The sequence below is a fragment of the Cajanus cajan genome, chromosome 6 (assembly GCF_000230855.2).
Source record: "Cajanus cajan strain Asha chromosome 6, NIPB_CcT2T_4, whole genome shotgun sequence".
In the NCBI taxonomy this organism is placed as follows: Eukaryota; Viridiplantae; Streptophyta; class Magnoliopsida; order Fabales; family Fabaceae; genus Cajanus; species Cajanus cajan.
Window position 1 is genome coordinate 22,034,398 of NC_138522.1, and position 20,104 is coordinate 22,054,501.

At 30.2% G+C, this 20,104-nt stretch overlaps 1 protein-coding gene across 5 annotated transcripts; it reads right to left on the reverse strand.

The window, feature by feature from the left end:
- Nucleotides 1-1,008: 1,008 nt before the first annotated feature.
- LOC109811208 (uncharacterized) lies at nucleotides 1,009-19,288 on the reverse strand. 5 transcript variants are annotated; one of them, XM_083076873.1, is made up of 5 exons: nucleotides 18,647-19,288; nucleotides 18,475-18,561; nucleotides 17,010-17,123; nucleotides 16,600-16,705; nucleotides 1,009-1,037 (listed from the first exon to the last, which is right to left on the reverse strand). In XM_083076873.1, exons 1-5 carry the CDS (start codon nucleotides 18,686-18,688, stop codon nucleotides 1,024-1,026), a joined length of 363 nt encoding a protein of 120 aa, XP_082932999.1. In that variant the 5' UTR covers nucleotides 18,689-19,288; the 3' UTR covers nucleotides 1,009-1,023. The 5 variants fall into 5 exon arrangements, with proteins under 5 accessions (XP_082932999.1, XP_082932998.1, XP_082933000.1 ...); XM_083076872.1 differs by lacking the exon at nucleotides 1,009-1,037 and adding an exon at nucleotides 14,783-16,308 and having other exon boundaries at nucleotides 18,647-19,287; XM_083076874.1 differs by lacking the exon at nucleotides 1,009-1,037 and adding an exon at nucleotides 16,408-16,469 and having other exon boundaries at nucleotides 18,647-19,287.
- Between the last annotated feature and the right edge of the window lie 816 nt (nucleotides 19,289-20,104).

Sequence of the window (20,104 nt, forward strand, 5' to 3'; positions counted from 1 at the left end):
TAATTAGAAATATTTAAAACAAATGAAAATAAGAAAAAAGCGATTTTAGCATATTAAATAATGATAGTAATATCATAATGTACCATTAACATAAATTAAACAGAATTCCAACCACACAGTAGTAGGTGGCGGATTTAATGAATTTTTATTTTAAATTATAAGGATATTTTTTTAAGTGTTTTTAAGATAGGGAATTAATTAAAATTTCGAAAAAACTATATGGAATAATAGATTAATTTAACAATTAAGAAATTACATATATTTTTTTTTAAAAAAAATCCAAAATACTATGAGTATAAGTGTATAGCGATGATATTCTGTCGGTAAAAAATAATTTTAAATTGTTTAGGGTAAAAAATAATATAACATATATAATAAATTTATTAACTTTTACAATAAGTATCTTAAAACATTAAAATCATAATTTCGGATTGATTAGCTTGGAAAACATTTTACACCCACAATATATAACAAATAAACTCAAATATCAATCACATTTGTTAATACTTGTAAAAAAATCTTGAATATCAACCAAAATAGAAGGAAAAGAGTAATGAAGAATCAACTAATTATTAAAAGTTTGCCATATACATGATAAATATTTAGTTTCTATAAACTAATGTTGTATCTATAAAAAAAGGATGCAATAGCTTCATTTTCCTGAACCAAATATTCATTACATTTAAACACTGGTGGACAAGTTGAATACTTGCAATATTTTGAGACCAAAAGCATGTCTCTTTCATTAAACATCCCTCATGTGGTGCTCCAATGGAGCTCCAAGCAACACAACAACATGCCTGTGATTGGACTTGGCACAGCTTCATCTCCCTCTCCTAATGATACAAAAGTGGCAGTGTTGGAGGCTATAAAACTTGGTTACAGGCACATTGATACTGCTTCAGTGTATGGCTCAGAGCAGCCTCTTGGAGAAGCTATAGCTGAAGCACTTCAACTTGGCCTCATAGCCTCTAGAGATGAACTCTTCATTACTTCCAAGCTCTGGTGCACTGATAATTTTCCTCATCTTGTTGTTCCTGCACTCAATAAAACACTTCAGTAAGTGAAAAACTCCTCAATTCCATACATCAGCTACCACGTGTGTTTACATAAATTATCTTTATGAGATTCAATCATTTTATATATATTAATATATATACCGGAGGGATGAAATATCACCGGTAAATTTTTATCTTAGTAACTTTTAATTTAATGGTGTTCTCTACACCATTTAATAACTTTAAATTTCATGATATTTTTTCAAAAATTTTCTTTTAGATTGAAATTTCATTTCAAATCATTTATTCAAAATTTTATATTAAGAATCAAGATTATATATATATATAGTACACTTTTGAGGCTTAATTCCCTTATTATTCCAAATTACAATTGGATTTACTAATGCGTTACAAAATTATTCAAAATCACAACATAATTGAGCACATAAGTTTGAATAATATACTGAAGTAACTTGACTGTGTGAGGCACAAAATTAGTGCAGGTCTTTGAAGTTGGAATATTTGGATCTTTATTTGGTTCACTGGCCCATTGCTGTAAAACCTGGAAATTGGGAGTTTCCTTATCCTGAAGAGGCTCTAGCCTCATTTGACTTAGAAGGTGTGTGGAAACAAATGGAGGAATGCCAAAAGCTTGGCCTTACAAAATGTATTGGAGTTAGCAACTTCAGTCGTAAAAAACTAGAAAATCTTCTCTCTTTTGCTACTATTCCTCCTTCTGTTAATCAAGTAAGTCATAAAATCACATTGGATATCTTTTCTCTTTTCAATTTAGACCAATTATAAACTTGATAACTCATTGTGATTACTTTATACCATCAAAAAGGTTGAGATGAATCCTACTTGGCACCAAAAAAAGTTGAGAGAATACTGCAAAAATAAAGGTATAATCATAACTGCATACAGTCCTTTGGGAGCAGCTGGGACCTTTTGGGGTTCCAATGATGTTTTGGAGAATGAATTGCTCAAGGAAATTGCTGAGGCTCATGGCAAATCTGTTGCTCAGGTAACATCTTTGTACTTAATCTTAAACTAGTGGTTAGATAATATTTTTTTTCATTCTGTTCTAAGATTTTATTTTAAACTAATCTAACTCAATTAAGAGATAAGTAAAACTCAATTAAATTTTTTTGCCAAATAATGAACTCATACATTATCTGAATGATTTAATCTCGAAATAATATTTTATTTAAATTATAATGAAAGTTTAAGTAAAATTAATTTATTAATCAATTTACAATTTATTAGACAATGTTAAAAAAATATAAATAGTATATTATCATTTTATAGAACCAATCTAACCAACCATCTATTAACATTTTGTTGGGATGAATACTTAACTCATCCATAGTTTTTTTAAAAAATAAAAAATATTTTTATGAATATTTAAAATACTCATATATATATATATATATATATATATATATATATATATATATATATATATATATATATATATATATATATAGGGAGCATATCAAGTGAGAAGAATTTATTATGAGAGGATGAGAAGATTAAAATATAACCCTTAGATTAATTTTATCTCACTTGATTAAATCCCAATCTCTCACTTGATTAATCTAAGGGTTATATTTTAACCTTCTCACCTTCTCATAATAAATTCTTCTCACTTGATATGCTCCCTATATATATATATATATATATATATATATATATATGTGTGTGTGTGTGTGTGTGTGTGTGTGTGTGTGTGTGTTTAATTCACTTTAAAGAAATGATATTATTTATTTAATGAAATTTTAAAAATTTTATTTTTAAATTTAAACTATTTTGTTTAAGTCATAAAATTGGTAAATAATAAGAAATTATTAGGAAACCTTTTAAAAAATAAAAATTAAATATAAAAATATGTTGAATTGTTTTGAATCCACAAAATATTAAATACATGATTCATTAAATTTTCAACCATCCATTTAATTATTTAATCATATTCAATTTTATTCAAGTACCTTTTTATAATAATAAAAAAATCCTAATCGATTGCATTGGATTTTACATGCACAAAATGTATGAGCCGTAGAAAAATAAATTATTTTCCTCCACTCCTATTTTCAACCAACAATGACGAAATTTCAATCGCAAAATGAGTATTCAATTCACATGTTTATTAAATTAATACAATAAAATAATAAATTGTCGTGTTAATATAATTAAGTAATTTGGTTTCACTTAACTGTAATCTAAAAATTAAATGTAAAATTAAATGTATGAATTGTCACTTGTCAGCCATCCATTTAATTATTTGACCCATTCAATTTTATTCAAGTAGTTTTTTTTTTAAAAAAAAAAAAATCTTAGTCGATTGAATTTTACATGCATAAACTGGAAAAGCCATGGATAAATGAATTTTTTTCCATCACCCATATTTTCAACCAACGTTGATGAAATTTCAATCAAAATGAGTTTTAGATTTACTGTTTGATGAAACAAATTAAAAAAAAAATGATATTACAATCGTATTTGTGTAATTAATTAAGTAATTTGATTTCCTCAGACGGACATTCAAAATTATAGCAACTACGACTCTAAATGTAAACATTTTGTTAAGATATGCATTTTATTGATAAGGTTAAGTAAAAATTGTGCCATACTACATAATCAAGTGAAGAGTATTTAAGGAAAAACTTATATTACTAATTTATTCATAAGACATTTGTAAATTTATAATACTAGTGCTACATATTGTTAAATACTATATAGAACATGATATACCTTATTAGTAGGAAAAAAAAATAGAAGAATGACTACATCAAATAATAAGTATATACATTTAATGAACATATATGTATTGAGTGAATACTAACACAGTCTTTTATGTTGTAATAGGTATCTCTTAGATGGTTGTATGAGTTAGGGATAACTATTGCAGTGAAGAGTTACAACAAGGAGAGAATGAAGCAAAATTTAGAAATATTTAATTGGTCACTTACAAAAGATGACTATGAAAAGATTGATCAAGTCAAGCAACATAAGTTGATGAGCAATGGACCAGCAAAATTCGTTCCCGATCTTTGGGATGAAGAAAATTAATACAATATTATGAATGTTATCTACAATACCATTGCAAAACATTAGATTTTGTTGCACTTTTATCCGATATATCATAAATTTTAGGTCAAGCAAAATATGAATTTTTACTTCACAACATAGTCATTTGTACTATCATTTGCTAGAATAATCAAATAAAAAAAATGTGTTCGTTTGGTTTGTCTAATTTGTTTTACAAACTTTAAAACACCAACAAGTAACAACAAAAGTTTTTTCTACAAGTTAGATTTTGCAAGAGGAATTTGATGATTTGAATGCCTTTATATAATAAATCCAATGAAGTGGACTCCCTTCTCTACATCTAACAAATAGTATGTTCCAATTTTAAAAGTATGTGCAACATTTTTTTTATTATTTGTGCTTTATTGTACTATATATTTACTTTGAAATTGCTTGATTTGTTTGAAGGGGTTAACGATGAGAGGATACTATGTAACATCTATCATATTTGACATTTTAGCAATTCCATTTCACAATATTTCATATAATTTATCGTTGGTCAGAACTCTTCACCAATCAAAACTTTCTGTGAGTAGTATTTTTGAAATATTTGACCATTTTTAGGATCATTGATTGTCCCCACAAATCAATATAAGACTTTTCAATGTGCTTTATCTTCACTCGCACACTTTCTAAAAAAACTTTCCAAAAAGTCACTTACTCCTAAATTTCTCCTAGTCAAACATGCTTAACTGTAGAGTTTTTAAGTGACGAGTTACTGAAAAATAAATGCATCTTGTTGGTATAAATAATACTAATTAATTTATTTAAGTCATCCTTGATTATATTGTCTCAAACAGTCATACTTGTAAAAATCTCTAGATCCCTCTCATTCTAGTGTTTCTAGGTTGGTACACACTATAGTTAAGTTATAATACTATAAAATAAGAGAAATTCAAGATAGAAAGAAAAAGGATAAAATAAGAAAGGAAAAAAATTCATATGTTCATTTTCTAAGTTTTTAGAGAGATAAACGAGGAGATAAAGGCTTTGTGAAATAAGGACTTAACTTCTCCTTCTAATTGTCCTATAAGTCCTTTTGATCTTTAGAGTTGTGATTGTTGTGGTTTAGCTTAAGAGAGTCAGGATTTCAACATGGGGGAAATTTCTCTACTTCTTTTTTGATTCTAGCTTCTAAGAAGCTAATTTGAGGTAAGGAAAGATTGATTATTACTTTTCTACATTGTATGTGTGGTAATGAAAATGAATTGATTTGTCATTGATGTTGATTTGTTGAGAATTGCTTGATTTTCTCTATTGTAAGAAAAGGTTTTTGGTTTCTTCCCCGATGAAGATTAAAATATTGAGATTTTATGGTTACATGCGGATATTTCTTGAGAAAGTGATGATTTTAGTTTATGTTGATAGTTGTGGGCATGAAAAGGAGTGGCTAATGACTAGAAATCCCTATAAGAGAGAGTTTTCTTGAGTCTTTCGCTAATGAACTATTTTTGTCGAGTGAGCCTTCATAAGATGAAGAACCAATATCAGAAGGATGAGTTTTCACTTAGCAAGACGATCTCACTAAGCAAAATGGTATGAAATCCATGAATCTTGGTTGAGTGAATCACTTTTCCCTAGAGTCGTTGGTAACCTTGGCCGACTCAACTCAACCCACCATGGATTGGATAATAGGTGGGTCAACCCAACCTGATTCACCTTTTGGAGAGTTTTTTTTTATTAAAAAAAAGCAACCTAGCCCAGCCCACTATAGGTTAGTGGTTTAAATAGATTGATTCACTTAAATTAAAAAAAATAAAACAAAAAAAGAAAATATTAAACTTTATAAAAAAATACTTATTATAATCTTATATTTTAGAATTACAACTATGTAAACTATAAGATAAAAAAATATTAAAAAAATAGATATTAACCACAATTAATGTAATCAACTTATAATATCAATAATATCAAAGTTGTTACATAAAATTTTGATAAATCAAATATCAAATTGATATTAATTATCATAATTCGTAACTAGTATGTACAAGTTTAAGGGTTTGGAGTTTAGGGTTTCTATCATATCTCACTATTCAATTCTTCTTATTCGTATTCAGTATCAAAAATACCCTTTCTCATATTTTTTTTCATTTCCACAATATTCTTCTTTAAATAAGTCATCATTAAATCTAAATCGTCAAAATCAATCTCAAGCTCAAATGTTGGCTTAGGTGTAGTCTCTTTATTCTTCCTTGGCCTACCTTTCTTCCTATTTTTCCTTTCTCTACTACCACCTCTATTAAGATTGCTACAAGTCTACAACTAGGTTGTTTAGTAATCATAGATTCTTGAAATTCATTCAGAAAGTCTAAATCACCACTATTAATTACTTGACTTACTTCCAAAAGGCCCTTCAAAGTGATTTATCCTAACATCTTGTTTAGGTTTTATAGGTACATCATACAAAATAAGATAAATCAATTTCTTCATCAATAGCACTAAAACAGATATCATTAACACTAGAATGAATTCCTCACTTTCTTTGTCATCACACACCATAGGCCTTTTGTCTTTTGATTACCATCGGGCCTAGTTTCTTCTACCCTCACAGACCATCTTCATCTACCCCAACAAACCCATTTTCATCTACCCCCAAAGGCCCTATTTCAACTCCCAATTCAAGCACAATGTTGTAGACACCAAAATTTTGTCTTGGCTACTCCTACTAGGGTCAAAAGACCTCTAGAATGAGAATAACAGCCCTTGAGGACCCAATAAGGCGCAAAAATGGACCAAGATGGAACCTGAGAGGCCTAGAAGACACCATTACACGAAAAACCCTAATTTTAGCACGAAATGATTATTCTCAACCTTGGAATGATCGTTCCGAACAAGAAATTTGAACTAAACCCTAGTTTGGGAACGACCGTTCCCATTAGGCATTTCATGTGTTATTCTAATGCGCGGAATGACCATTCCAGTGTTGGGAACGACTATTCCCCGTCCCTGGGTGCTTATAAAAGCGTGTCTAGGGCTCATTCTTCCACATACCTCATACCTGGCACAAACACCTGTCAGATTTGACTTCCCCCTTCTCTTTGTTAATTTTTTAGTGATAGTGAGCGAAAGGCTGCCAAAACACGCCCTTGTACACATTTTCAAAGATTCTTCTATAAAATCTTGCTTCGGAGGTTCTAATTCTTTCTATTTTCCCATTTTCTCCTTATTTTTTATTTATTTATAACCCTATTCCCACGTCGTGAATGATTACTATGTAGATCATGAATTAATACACGTGTTGTAAATTAATATAATGTAAATTATTGCATGATTAATAAAATAAAAGGGGTAAAGATATAATTATTTCATTATTATGCTAAGTTTATCATAAGGTACCAAGTTAGGGCATTGTGGGGTGCCAAATACCTTCCCCACACGTAACTGATCCCTAAATCCGATTTTCGCTATGAAGGCTATAATATACTTTTGAAAACCCTTTCTTTTTTCTGATGTTTTGAGTAAAACATCGGTGTGGACTCTTTCAAACTTTTTTCAAAACCATCAATGAAGGATTAGTTTGGTCTTTGGGCATTCCAAAGTTGGTGATATTTTCAAAACAAAGTCCTAACCATCTATGCGCAAGATTAAAATGTTTTGGGTTCCATAGATGGCAACTCCACTGGGAAGCTTAAAGAGGGTCAGACCCATTTAGTGATAAATTTAGCAAAATAAAAAATAATTAAGTTTTTACCCCTTTTCATTGTAAATATTTGTTTTTAGTGTGGCTTTAATAACTACTTGTTTGTTTAGATTTTTTCACTTTGTTTGAAAATAAATTGTACACAAATCCTTGCACACAACAGTTCCCTCTATACCTAGGGGCAAGAGAGATGACCATAGGGAGTGGTTGATGTATGGTCAGCCGTATAAAGGGTTTTAGTTTCCCACATGTCATTATCAGAAATCACGCTCAAGGTGATAACCAATTACTCTAGCTTGATACTTGGACAAGCCATTAGTGTCTGCTAGTTGATAGCGACAGAGATACTAGGTCCTTATAATTGGCGCATCTTGGGGGACTTTAAGACTGGTGAGGATAGTTAGAATTGCCTTATAGTACGCACCTTTCTTTGCAGGGAGCTCAACCAATGAATTTGAATGTGATTGTTCATGGGTGTACATTGATTGAGCATGTGTGTGTGCAAGGAATGCAGAAACAGTTAACGATCAAGACGCTGAACCCTTTCCCATACGACAAAGATAAAGTCATGTCGTCGGTCTTTGAAATCTAAGCGTCATCATCTAAAGACTCATCCAACATCATTGAGGTTGGAGGAATAACTAGGAGTGGCCAAGTCTACACTCCCAGCGAATTGTAAGCTAATACCTCCAAAAAGAAAGAGAAGTTCAAAGAAGAAAGGAAAGGAACCTATGGAGGAGAATGAGTTTCTCAAATGCAAAAGGTAGAGTGAATAGAGCTTTCTTACCAAGATAATCCTAAAACAGAGAAGAAGCATTATGCTTGAAGGCATTGCTTGTTAAAGATCCCGCTAGGACAAAAACCCGTAAAGAGCGTTATAGGAAAAAGTTAGAGTAAGAAAAAGCCCCCCAAGACAAGGGTCTTAGGTAGAAAAAAGGATAAAGATCCCGATAATATACGTCCTATACAAAAGTTAGGGATAAAATAATAAGAGAAAAAAGGGGCAATGTTTGCTCGAGCTGAAAATTGAAAGACAACTTGAGTATTCCTTCAACCAAGGCTTTATGAAAACTCTACTCCAAGCTCTGTTATCACTCCAACCTATAGTTGCCTCCTAGCAATGGTCATGGATACATCAAGCACGAGTTATACCCTCCAAGCTCCACCATAAAGTTAAGTTCGTGGTGGATGATAAGCTGATTGTGGTGCAAGTAGAAGAAGAATTACTCATCAGCAAACCACTTACCATTCCATACGTGGATGCGATAGAGGATGCCCTAGAAATGATTTTCATAGCACTAGAGATTACCCATGTTAAAAGAGTCTCAAGCAACAAAAGCTTAGTAGCACACAAGTTGACCAAGAAGGGTTACCAGCCAGGATAAGGGCTAGGTAAAGATACTCAAAGGATAGCTGGGTCACCTAACTTCCGTAACAATCCAAGGCAACAAGACTTGAGATATGAGCCAGCCACATCTTCAAGGGAGAAAAGGCTGAGAAGTCTCCCTTTGCACAAGATTTTCTAAATCACTGGCATGCAAACATTAGAAAAATCAGCTCTAGTGGACAGATGGACCAAACCTCTCTAAGAGGCACCCTCCCTTGAGCTACATTAAATGGGCACATGTAAATCAAGGATATTATATTAATGCCATACGTTTTTCTATTCCACTTTTTTTCTCTCTCTAAAAAATTAATCTAAGCCCTATTAACGAACCCATAATAAGCAAGCATGTTTGAAATAGGGACATCATCGGAACGATAACTTAATGTGCGTTAAAACAAAAAAGAATACCAACGCATAAAAGAACAATAGGACAAGTCAATCATGACTTAAAATCAAGATAATAAAATCAATACAAAGGGTGTCTCCCTTCTAATAAAATAGTGACGACCCCACAAATGCTGCAAATAATAAAAGCCTGACAGAAACCCAAAAAAGGGACTGTACAAAAATTAAGGCAAGACCCGCTAGGAAACTCACAAAGGGGGTGACCTAGGCAAAAGTTAAGACACGAAAGTAGCATCCCGGGCTGAAAACCAAAAGGTAGTTTGGGAGGGTCAATTAATCAAAGCACAACCCCCAAGTCACTGCTTGACTTTTAACAAATGAGCTAATGCAAAAATAGTTTCTCTGTTTCGAATGTGCTTGTTTATCAGCCTAAACACCAGCCTACCTTGGCCAACCTTTATTCTAAAAACCATTTTCAAAAATTCTTATAAACAAACCATTTGATGAATTAAGACATTCCCTTTCTTTCTTTTCTCTTGACCCATATGGCATAAGATAGTATTAAAAGATACACAGAGTATGCACAATGAATACTTACGGAGAGAGGTTGGAGGCGTCCTAAAATAGAGTTTAGAGATGTTTGATCTAAGAAGCTAACAGATCATATCCTGTACAGAAAAGGAATGACCAAACTGTGCAAACCTCAGGTTAAAAAAAAAACACCCCGGTAAGAGACGAATTCGACACGATTAAAGGCTAAACCATCCACATCAATAGTTAATGCTCATAAATTAGTTTCTTGAAATTAAAATTAATCTGCATTTTTAATATAACACATAAGCATAAATACATTACATGCACATGACACAAGGGTGTACAGAAGGGTAGGAATTTCAAAAAAACAAAAAACAAAAAACAAAAAAAAAAATACAAAAAACAACAAATAAAAAAAATTATTTTCCAATCCATTCCTGCTTTGAATTATCTTTGCATTCTTGCATTCTGTGCTTGTGTTTGCTACGGATCATAGGGAGCTCTCAAGCCAAAGCACCCTCAAACGTCAGGAAGACTCAACAGGCGAGCAAGGCCATAAAGGTCAAAACCGTATCGACAAAGGGGCATCAAAAGCCTAGCCCAACAAGGGCACCCCTAAAAGTGGTTTCATAAAGGTACGCAAAAAGTTGATAGCCACTAAGCAAAGAAAGGCATGTAAACAACAAGACAGAACAAAACCTACCAAGAAGGAATAAGCGAGCTTATACACACACTACAAGAAAAATGCTAATTTTCGACGAAAATTTTCGACGGAAAAGGGTAAATTTACGACGGATTTAAATCTGTCAGAAAAAGTGGCGTCGGAAAAAAAATCCGTCGAAAATAATTTAATCCGTCGGAAAATTTCGACGAAAAATTCTATCAGAAATTTCTAATAGAAATATTCTTTGGAAAATTCTGTCAGAAATTATAATTTTTTTTTAATTTTAATAAACTTATTAATGTAACAACCCTTATATTTTGCCTCTCAAGGGTTCTATTTCACGACATTTCATTTTTTAGCGTGTTTTACCCTTACTTGCGTAATTTCTAGGAAACTTCCCAAAAGGTCACCCATCCCTATACTACTCTAGATCAAGCACGCTTAACTGTGAAGTTTTGATGAGTAAGCTACCGAAATGTATATGTATGTTGTCAGTATAACTTGTACAAATTAATTTATTTAAGTCATCCTCAAATATACAATCTCATACTTGTACTATAATAATAATATATAATAATTTTATATTACGAATAATAATAATAATAATATATTCAATTATTCTTTATTTATATGTACTTATTTTTATAATTAACATCAACTTATTTCTGTTTAAAATTATAATTTAAATTATTTAATTTTATAATTTATAATGATAATATAATTTATAAAATTATAAATATTTATTTATTACATACTTATAAATTAAATTTTAACATTTTAAATAAATTATTAATTAATTTAATATATTTATTTACCTTAAATCAAACATATAAAATTCAAAAAATGTATTTATCCTTATTTTATTTTCTAATTATCAACCATTAATAAAATAATAACTTAAAATCTTATCTAATTATATCATAATATTTTTATATCAAATTTAAAACCAGTTTTTACATTTTCGACAAATATAAATTTGTCGGAAATATTCCATCAATAATAGTTTTTCCTATAAAAAAAATTTTCATCGAAAATATAAATCTTTTGACAGATTTAATTTTGTTTTATAAGAAATCATCTTCGATTAATATAACATTTTGTATATATGATTTAAGAGTAAAGAATTTTCAATTTAACGGTTGGATTTACAAAATTCACATTTAATATAAAGTTATTGAGCGGTGTAATACTTAGTAAAATTTACACCGGTGTAATTATAACCCTCCTCATATATATATATATATATATATATATATATATATATATATATATATATTAAATGTGACTTTTACTAAGTATTACACCGCTCAATAAATTTATATTAAATGTGAATTTTGAAAATCCAACCGTTAAATTGATACTTCATTTTTATAAAAGAAAATTGATGTAATATATTCATTTCAAAATACACTAAAATATGAACACTTTGATTACGTTCCAGTTGTTGTTCAATTTTAACAAAATTTGATATACACGTATAAAGTGATATGAACTTTCAATTTAACGGTTGGATTTACAAAATTCACATTTAATATAAAGTTATTGAACGGTGTAATACTTAGTAAAAATTACACCGATATAATTATAACCCCTATATATATATATATATATGTAATTTTAAGCTTATTACTTCTAGAAAATAAAAAATTTGTTTTTTCTTCTAAAATATAAAACTACTATTTATCTTAAATAAACTAATATATACACTAATTATTTAATAGAAAACTCATGAAACACACAAATATGAAAATATTCACACTTGAGCTTGCTTACTATAATTTTAAAGACAATATACGAACATTTCTAAGTATTTTATAAATATTTAAAAATAAATATTATTTATTTAAAATAATTTTTAAGATCGAAAATATTAATTTTAGAAGGTTTAAATATATTTTAGTCCCTATAAGATGGGTGATTTTGATTTTGGTCTTTGTAAATTTTTTTCTTTATTTTTCATCCTTCTAAGATTTATAAAGATTGTTTCGTACTTGTAAAATGAGTAAAATATTTTTCTTTAATTTTCATCCCTCTAAAATATAAATTCACTAGTTTAATTATTTTAAGGTAGATAAATAATATTTACTTTAAAAAACTAAGAAAATTTTATAGGTGTTAAATATCAATATGATAATATAGTACATAATTGTTATAGGTGACACCTAAGATAATTATTTATCTTTTTTTAAAAAAATAAAAAGTAGTTAAAAATGATTAAATAAAATGAAAATTTTTTTTTACAGAAACTAAAATCAAAACTTATTAATTTTATAAGGATTTAAGACATATTAAGTCATTTTAAAAAGATAAAATTAAAGAAAAATATTTTTTAAAAAATAAAAATAAAAATTATTCATTTTATAATATTAAAAATTATATTTATAAATTTCAAAAAAGCGATCATCAAATTCCCGAAGAGTTCAAACAAGGGACATCAGGAAGTGTGCTATGATCTTTAAATTTTTCGACCGAAACAAAAATCCGTCGAAAATTTTGTGTCGGAAAATTTATATTTTCCGACGGATTCTTATCCGTCGAAAATTTTTCGTCGAAAATTTGCGTTTTTCTTGTAGTGTCAACAAGAGGCACGAAAAGGCCACTGAACTAAAGGATCAAAAGGCCAAATGAAAAAGCAAATGAGCTTCAAGCATTTGCTTTCCCAAAGAGAGGCATCATGATGACATATGTTAAACTTCAAACCTAGGAGGTTCTATCTTCAACTAAACCAAGAATGATGCAAGAGAATGCAAAAGTCCATTTCTTTATTTGTGGGACCTAAACGAAATTAGGTGTCTATATTGATTTACGTAATTAATAGTATAATAGAGTAGTATTAGGTTTTAATCGTGATTTTTATCGATTGGTTTGGAGTTCGTAATATGCAATTTTCGCACATCTTCCAAGCCTCTCAAGAATTAATATTGCACTAGGTATCAAACAAGTCGCGCTAAGTGTCATTTGATGTTGTTTCTACGAGGTTGCATGACCTCAGCCACGCTGGGTGCATGTGAAGGAAAAAGGATTTTGTCCTCTCTGTGTTGGGCATGATAATTTTAGAATTAGGTTTTGGGATCTTCAAATGAATCATAATAAAAAAGGTCTAGAACTTAAGTTATGATCAAATTATTGAGAAAAGGTTAGGCTGTCAAATTTATGCTCAAACACTATGATTTTGTAATTTTTAAAAATATTAGATGACATAATTAATTCTTGAGGTCAACATAAAAGTTGTAATAATTATCTTAATTTTCTAAAAAAAAATAATATCAACTTTATAGCATTTATACATCTCTAAAATTTCCGATCTTGCGACCTATGGTTTGGACATTCTTTTGAAAATCTCATTAATTAAGGAATACCCGGACATCAGACTAATCCTTGATTAATGGTAACGTTCCATTTTGGAAGTGAAACTCTGTATCTATGAACTTAGTTGTAGTTTTGCTTTAAGATGCTTAAGAAATTTGATTCTTTTTGGGTTATAGTGAATAAACTCACCAAGGTGGCTCACCTTACCCTTATTGATATTAGATATTCTTTAGAGAGATTGATAGAGATGTACATCAGTGGGGTAATGAGGTTATATGAATTTTCCTACTAGTAGAGTTTCCGAAAGGGGACTGGAGGCTGTTACAAAATATCTCTTTTACCAACCACTTTTAGGGGCTGAATTAAATCAGCATTGCAATGAATTTTAAAAGATTTTTTTTATTATGGTATTCAATCAAAACATTTTTTAACTATAAAAAAATCATGTGATATTCAATGAAGACAATTAAGTTTTTTAAGAGTATGTAGAAATCTAATGATATTCAATTAAGATAATCAATATTTTTTCAAGAGCCCATCAAAATTTGCGAGTATTTAATTAAGAGGTTTTTTTACAAAAAAAAAGTTTGTTGGTATTAAACAATATAGAAATTTCAATGGATTATTTTAAATAATGAATTTTACGAAACTTTTTAGTATAATTTATATGTAATTTACTCATTAAGCAATTTCACCAAAATCTTTGAGATTTTGCATGATTTTCCCCCTTCTATTTCTACTCTTTCTTTCTTTTTTCTCTTTTTTAAATCTCTCTCTCATATTTCATTTTCTCTCTCTTTCTCTCTTGACATTCTTGCTTTTCTTTCTCTTTTTTTTTTAACTCCCAATCTCATTTTTTACTTTTCTATCTATTCATCTCTTTTCTTTATCTCTTCTTCATTTCATATTCTTTTATCTCTCTTGCTCTCTTGCCTTTCTTGCTTCTCTTTCTCTTTCTCTCTCTTTCTTCTCTATCGCTTTTTTTTAATCTTTTTTTTCATTTCTCATTTATTTCTTGTTCTTCTCCTCCTATCTTTTTCTTTATCAATCAATTGATGTATATTTTATCAATATTTATTTTCTTAATTATTAAATATTTAAAATAATTTTTGTATTATTAAATATTATTTATTATTACATTTTTTAATTATTAAAATTTAACTATTTATTTTTTATAAAATTTAATATTGAAATATAAAACTTTGAAACATATATTAAAAAGACTTTGTAAGTCATCTACTACAAGATGTATTATCTACAAGATATATTAAAAAGACTTTGACAACCGATGTAGATTGTATTTTTTTTATAAAAAAAAAATTTCATTTATTTTTTAGATTTTTTCTGATTACCTGTAATAAACATATATATATATATATATATATATATAAATCTCAAACACAATTATCAATTCAAAGAATTAAAAAATGAGGGTTCATAAAAGAAGAATAAACCCTATAAACAGCAATAAACTACGAAATAGAAAATAAAGTTGATGACAAATGAAAATTAACAACTAGGAAATAAGAGAACTAAACCATAGGACAAAAGGAAAATGTTACAGCATTGTAATTGCTGCAACATACATCCGTAAGCAGGAAATGAGAAGAATAGCATCCAATCCAATCAAATTCAAAACGAGTTTACTTACAAGTTGAACAGGTTTGTGTTACTACACTCATAAACTAGTGCGTTTTTACGAGTAAACACTCAATTCTGATAACCATGATTAAGACGAAATTTGGCAAAAAATAGCAAAATTTATTATCTATTAATTGATTGTACAAACTACACCAATATTCTAAAACAGTAGCAACATTAAAGATGATTATATAACACATGACCTATGGTTGTTACATCTGCATGTAAATCCTGATTATAGTGTTAGCAATTAACTTCGTAAAAAATTTTACTTGGTTTGACAAGAAGTGATTGCAGTATATTCCTAAGGTTCCAAACACAAACGAATTTGTCTCTGCTTTGGACATTGCAACAGTTAATTTCCAGGAAAGGGAAACTACTATGAACTTATGTTCTATCCATTATTTTGAGTACACAATGGTATAAAATGCATATTGATATGCATTATGGCAGCAGCTAGGACTCAACTGAGAGCAAAAGCCTATCAATAAAATGCATATTGATATTGACTAGGAGCCAAGCTGGATAAGTTGATCCTGATCTCTAGAAACTAAATGGTGTTGGATCTTTCAAAAAGGCTATTCTTCATTCTTCAAGCACGCATAAATCATAATCACATTTGAAACTACGAGTATTCAAATTCCAATCACATTTGTCACATTGGGAATTGCTGTATGAAATATTCATCCAGAATGTGTTTTAGCTGTGTAACAAAAATTCGTGCTAAGAGAACATATAAAATATCCAAAAACTGACAACAAATAGAATGTCAACCCTTAAACCTCCTAGAAAACAAATATAATTAGCCAGCAATTCTTTTATTTGTCTAACGGCTCAATTGCCCACAGGACACAAATCAAGGTGCTGAAATCAATTAAAGATAAGGAATCATAAAACAAGCAACAATAATAAAATTAAAATTTTCTATCATTTTTTGCAAAATAACAAGCTAGCAACTCACACCAAACATATGAATAGGTCATACATAACGCACCTAATCTTTCAATGGCAATTAAAGCCTCCTCCTGCTTATATCCCATTTTCATCAAAGTCCGTAAGGTATCATCATTCTCAGAATCAGAAATATTCTTTTCAATTTCCTACAAAACAATATCAAATAAAAAGCAAGCTGTATATTATAAAACAAAACCTGCACCTATATTGTTTCTTAGCACAAATATCTGTAAAAGCAAGCGGAAGCATGATGACATTTCATGAGATGCCCAAGGAAGGAACATAAACTATCCTAACTGTCTCATGTTTGAAAGTGATTACACGTCCTATAGCACTAGTAGAAACCACCCTAGTAGATGGCACTAAAGACACAAAATAACTTGATAATACGACGAATTAGATCATACAAACTCCAGAAAACAACCATCAAAGCAAAAGATCAAAGATTACTTCATCAGAAAAAATATCAGTATCTGAGAAATCATCCCAAGAGCTCCCTGCATTCCCTGAAGAAGAAGGATCTGTCACAATTTGCTGCTGTGGCTGGGGAGAACTTTCTAGAGCCTGCAAATATGAAAACAAAAACACCATGATAATTGTAACATTAAAAGTCAAAATCTTATAATATGAAAATGGTATATTAAAGATGTCAGAAAGAAATCTAAAAAATGTTTGTAAAACAAAAGAGCCAAAATGAGAGGTGGAGGGTGAAAAAAAAAAATTATATGCACAAAAGAACCACAGATCACCCATTGAGGTTGATAAAATATTATTTCAATTGTATTAAGGCACAATTATACTTAGACAATGCTAAATAACAATATTGAAAGATTAAAATAAGAAAGATAGTGAAAGATAGAGCACAACTATCCAGTCAGCCCAAGATAATGGTGTTACCTGTCAAAACAAATGGCGATAAATATAATAATAATTCCGATTGCTTGAGAACAGGATAAACAGGCAGAGTTTCCACCAATAAAATGGGGATCACGGGTTTTAAAAAGTACTTACAGAGAAAAGAACTAACAGTGGGCGAACATACAAGATTAGTATGTGAAGAAGCATAGTTAGGATTATAGAAGCAACAAGCCACAAGTTACTCCAGGGAGGGATGACCCTGTAACATACAAACATGTTTTCAAATCATGAATTAAGAAACTGTAACAGCAACAGTTGCTCTTTCAATTCCCAATTATAATTCAACAATAGGAGACACAATTCCTAATATTTATAGTATACACGCTGCAAATCTTCCTCATGTTAAAAAAACAGACAAGGTACTTATTATGAATTTGATTTTCCAGATTCAATAGCAGCTGATGCTTCTCTAAGGATTTAATTCATTCCTCCATAATTAGAGGGAATATAAGAATACTTTGTTCAAACATTGAAGTTCGTGTACACAAGTCCACAACTAGGGGTGTAAACAGTGACATTTGGTTTCCTTCAAGCTTGAACACAAGTCAAACTGAGTTTACATGGTTCACAATTTTCGACCCTTTTTCCGCATTTTAAAATTAATGACAAGGTTCTCAATTATGAATTTGATTTTCCAGATTCAATAGCAGCTGATGCTTCTCTATGGATTTCAACTCATTGAATATAAGAATACAGTGTTCAAACTTGGTAGTTCATGTAAATATAAATCCACATGTGTAAATGGTGACATTTGGTTTGGTTGAATCTTGTACACAAGTCAAACTAGCCTTAAATGGTTTACAATTTTGAAACGTAATCCCATAAAACATTCCACACAGCCAATAACCCCAGAGACGCAAAAAAACTCAAGCCCCCACACCGCCAGGCCAATGCTTCATACTGGTTTCAAAATCAAAAGGTAAGAAAACAATTGATTTCATGCACTAATGTCATGTCGTAAAACTTCCATACAAAAGAAGAGGAAAAAAAAAGTCACCTTTCCGACGGTGTCAGCAATACGATCTATGCACGGTTCGGGAAATGGAGTGTCGTTGTCCCACACAAGTTCGTCATTCATGGGAAGCTGAAACCCCAAATTCAAAGAGATATTAAATATTAGGGTTCTATAGAAAATCAAAATCGAATGTGATAAGTTTAGAGAAATTTACAGGTTTGTCGGGGACATAGTGTTTGCCGACGGGGAGGCCCATGCCGGAGCAAAGGCGAAGAGAGGAGGCTACAAATCGGGAGTTGCTGATTTTGGGTGAAAAGTGATTTTGAAAGCTGATTTTGGGTGTCCGACGGCGGCGGGGTTCAACCGCCGCTGGTGCTCCGCCACTTTGGTGATAACCAACGTCATTGCGAACCCAATCGCGAGTATAAAGTTTACAATCCCCAAGAGCGTCTTCACTCCCCCCACCATGCGGCCCAAAGGCTCCACCGCCAGCAACATGAACCCCAAAACGACGGCGTTTATCATGAGCCCCAGCGACCCCGCTCTCACGCCCGCAGCGTAGGCATCCTCCCCTGCCTTCCCACCGTAGACCTCACGCCCCATCCAATCGGTGTCGAACAGAAAAGATGAGAAGGCCAAGGCCTTCGGAGGGGGCGCAAATGGCTTGGTCAGTCGATGGTGATCAACGGAGTTAGGGTCTCTATCGTTGCTCGCGGCGGCTGGGAACATTGCTGATGAGTAAAGGGTGTTCCCAAGATTAAGGTCTCAATTCTACATCGGTCATAAGCAAAACCGGTGTTGAACAATTCCCAGATTTTATTGGTGCATCGGTCAAGAATGAAACTGGACCAATGTAAATATGTTTGTATTTTCTATTTATTTATAAGTGTGACACTATGTTTATCATTTATATTGGTTTTACTAGAATCGATGTAAATATAGTGATGTTAAACAGTATTTTTATAGTAGTGCACGGTAATAAGTCTCAAAATGAAATGAAGTTTTCAATTTATGCTATGCATCCTTAAAACATGATTGGAAAAATATTTAGTATTCTAAATAACAATACATAATTTTCTTTGCAAAAAATATCATTTTGGTAAATTTTTAATTGAATTAATAAACAAATCTTTATCTTTAATGCTATCAGATAATAAAGATTATAATTTTGAACATATTATTCACACTCAAGTGTATGAAATACAATATGTCACGAAAAATTAATATAACTTTAGATATACAAAAAAGTGTTATTTACAAGAACATTAAAATTAATTATTTATCAAAAGATAGAAAATTGAGTTAGTTTAACTTTTCTTTTAAATTATTTAGGTTATATTTTTTTTTATTAAATCTTATAGTATTACAAATCCATTTTTTTGTCAAATCCATAAAACCTTTAAAATCTTATAATATAAATCCATTAAAATCTGAATTATAAAGTCTTAATTAAAATTAAAGTTTTAGAAGTCTTTTTAAAAAAATCCTAAGAGTCATAATATTCTTAATTAAAATATTTTAAATTCTATTAAAATTCAACACAATTTTTCATTTTAAAATTATCTTTTGAAATCCTAATCCTTAAAATTTAAAAATTAGTCACAATATATTAATAATACTTATTTTTAAATAAGTATAAATATACGAAATTCTTTAATCTCACTATAATTAA

Excerpts from the sequence above, each read along its gene's own strand:
- LOC109811208 (XM_083076871.1), bottom strand. The coding sequence starts at position 18,688 with ATGGGCCTCCCCGTCGGCAAACACTATGTCCCCGACAAACCT. Across the intron at positions 17,124-18,474 it reads TTGCTGACACCGTCGGAAAG|GCTCTAGAAAGTTCTCCCCA; the intron begins GTGACTTTTTTT and ends TCATATTTGCAG. Across the intron at positions 16,706-17,009 it reads CTGATATTTTTTCTGATGAA|GAAATTGAAAAGAATATTTC; the intron begins GTAATCTTTGAT and ends ATTGTTTTGTAG.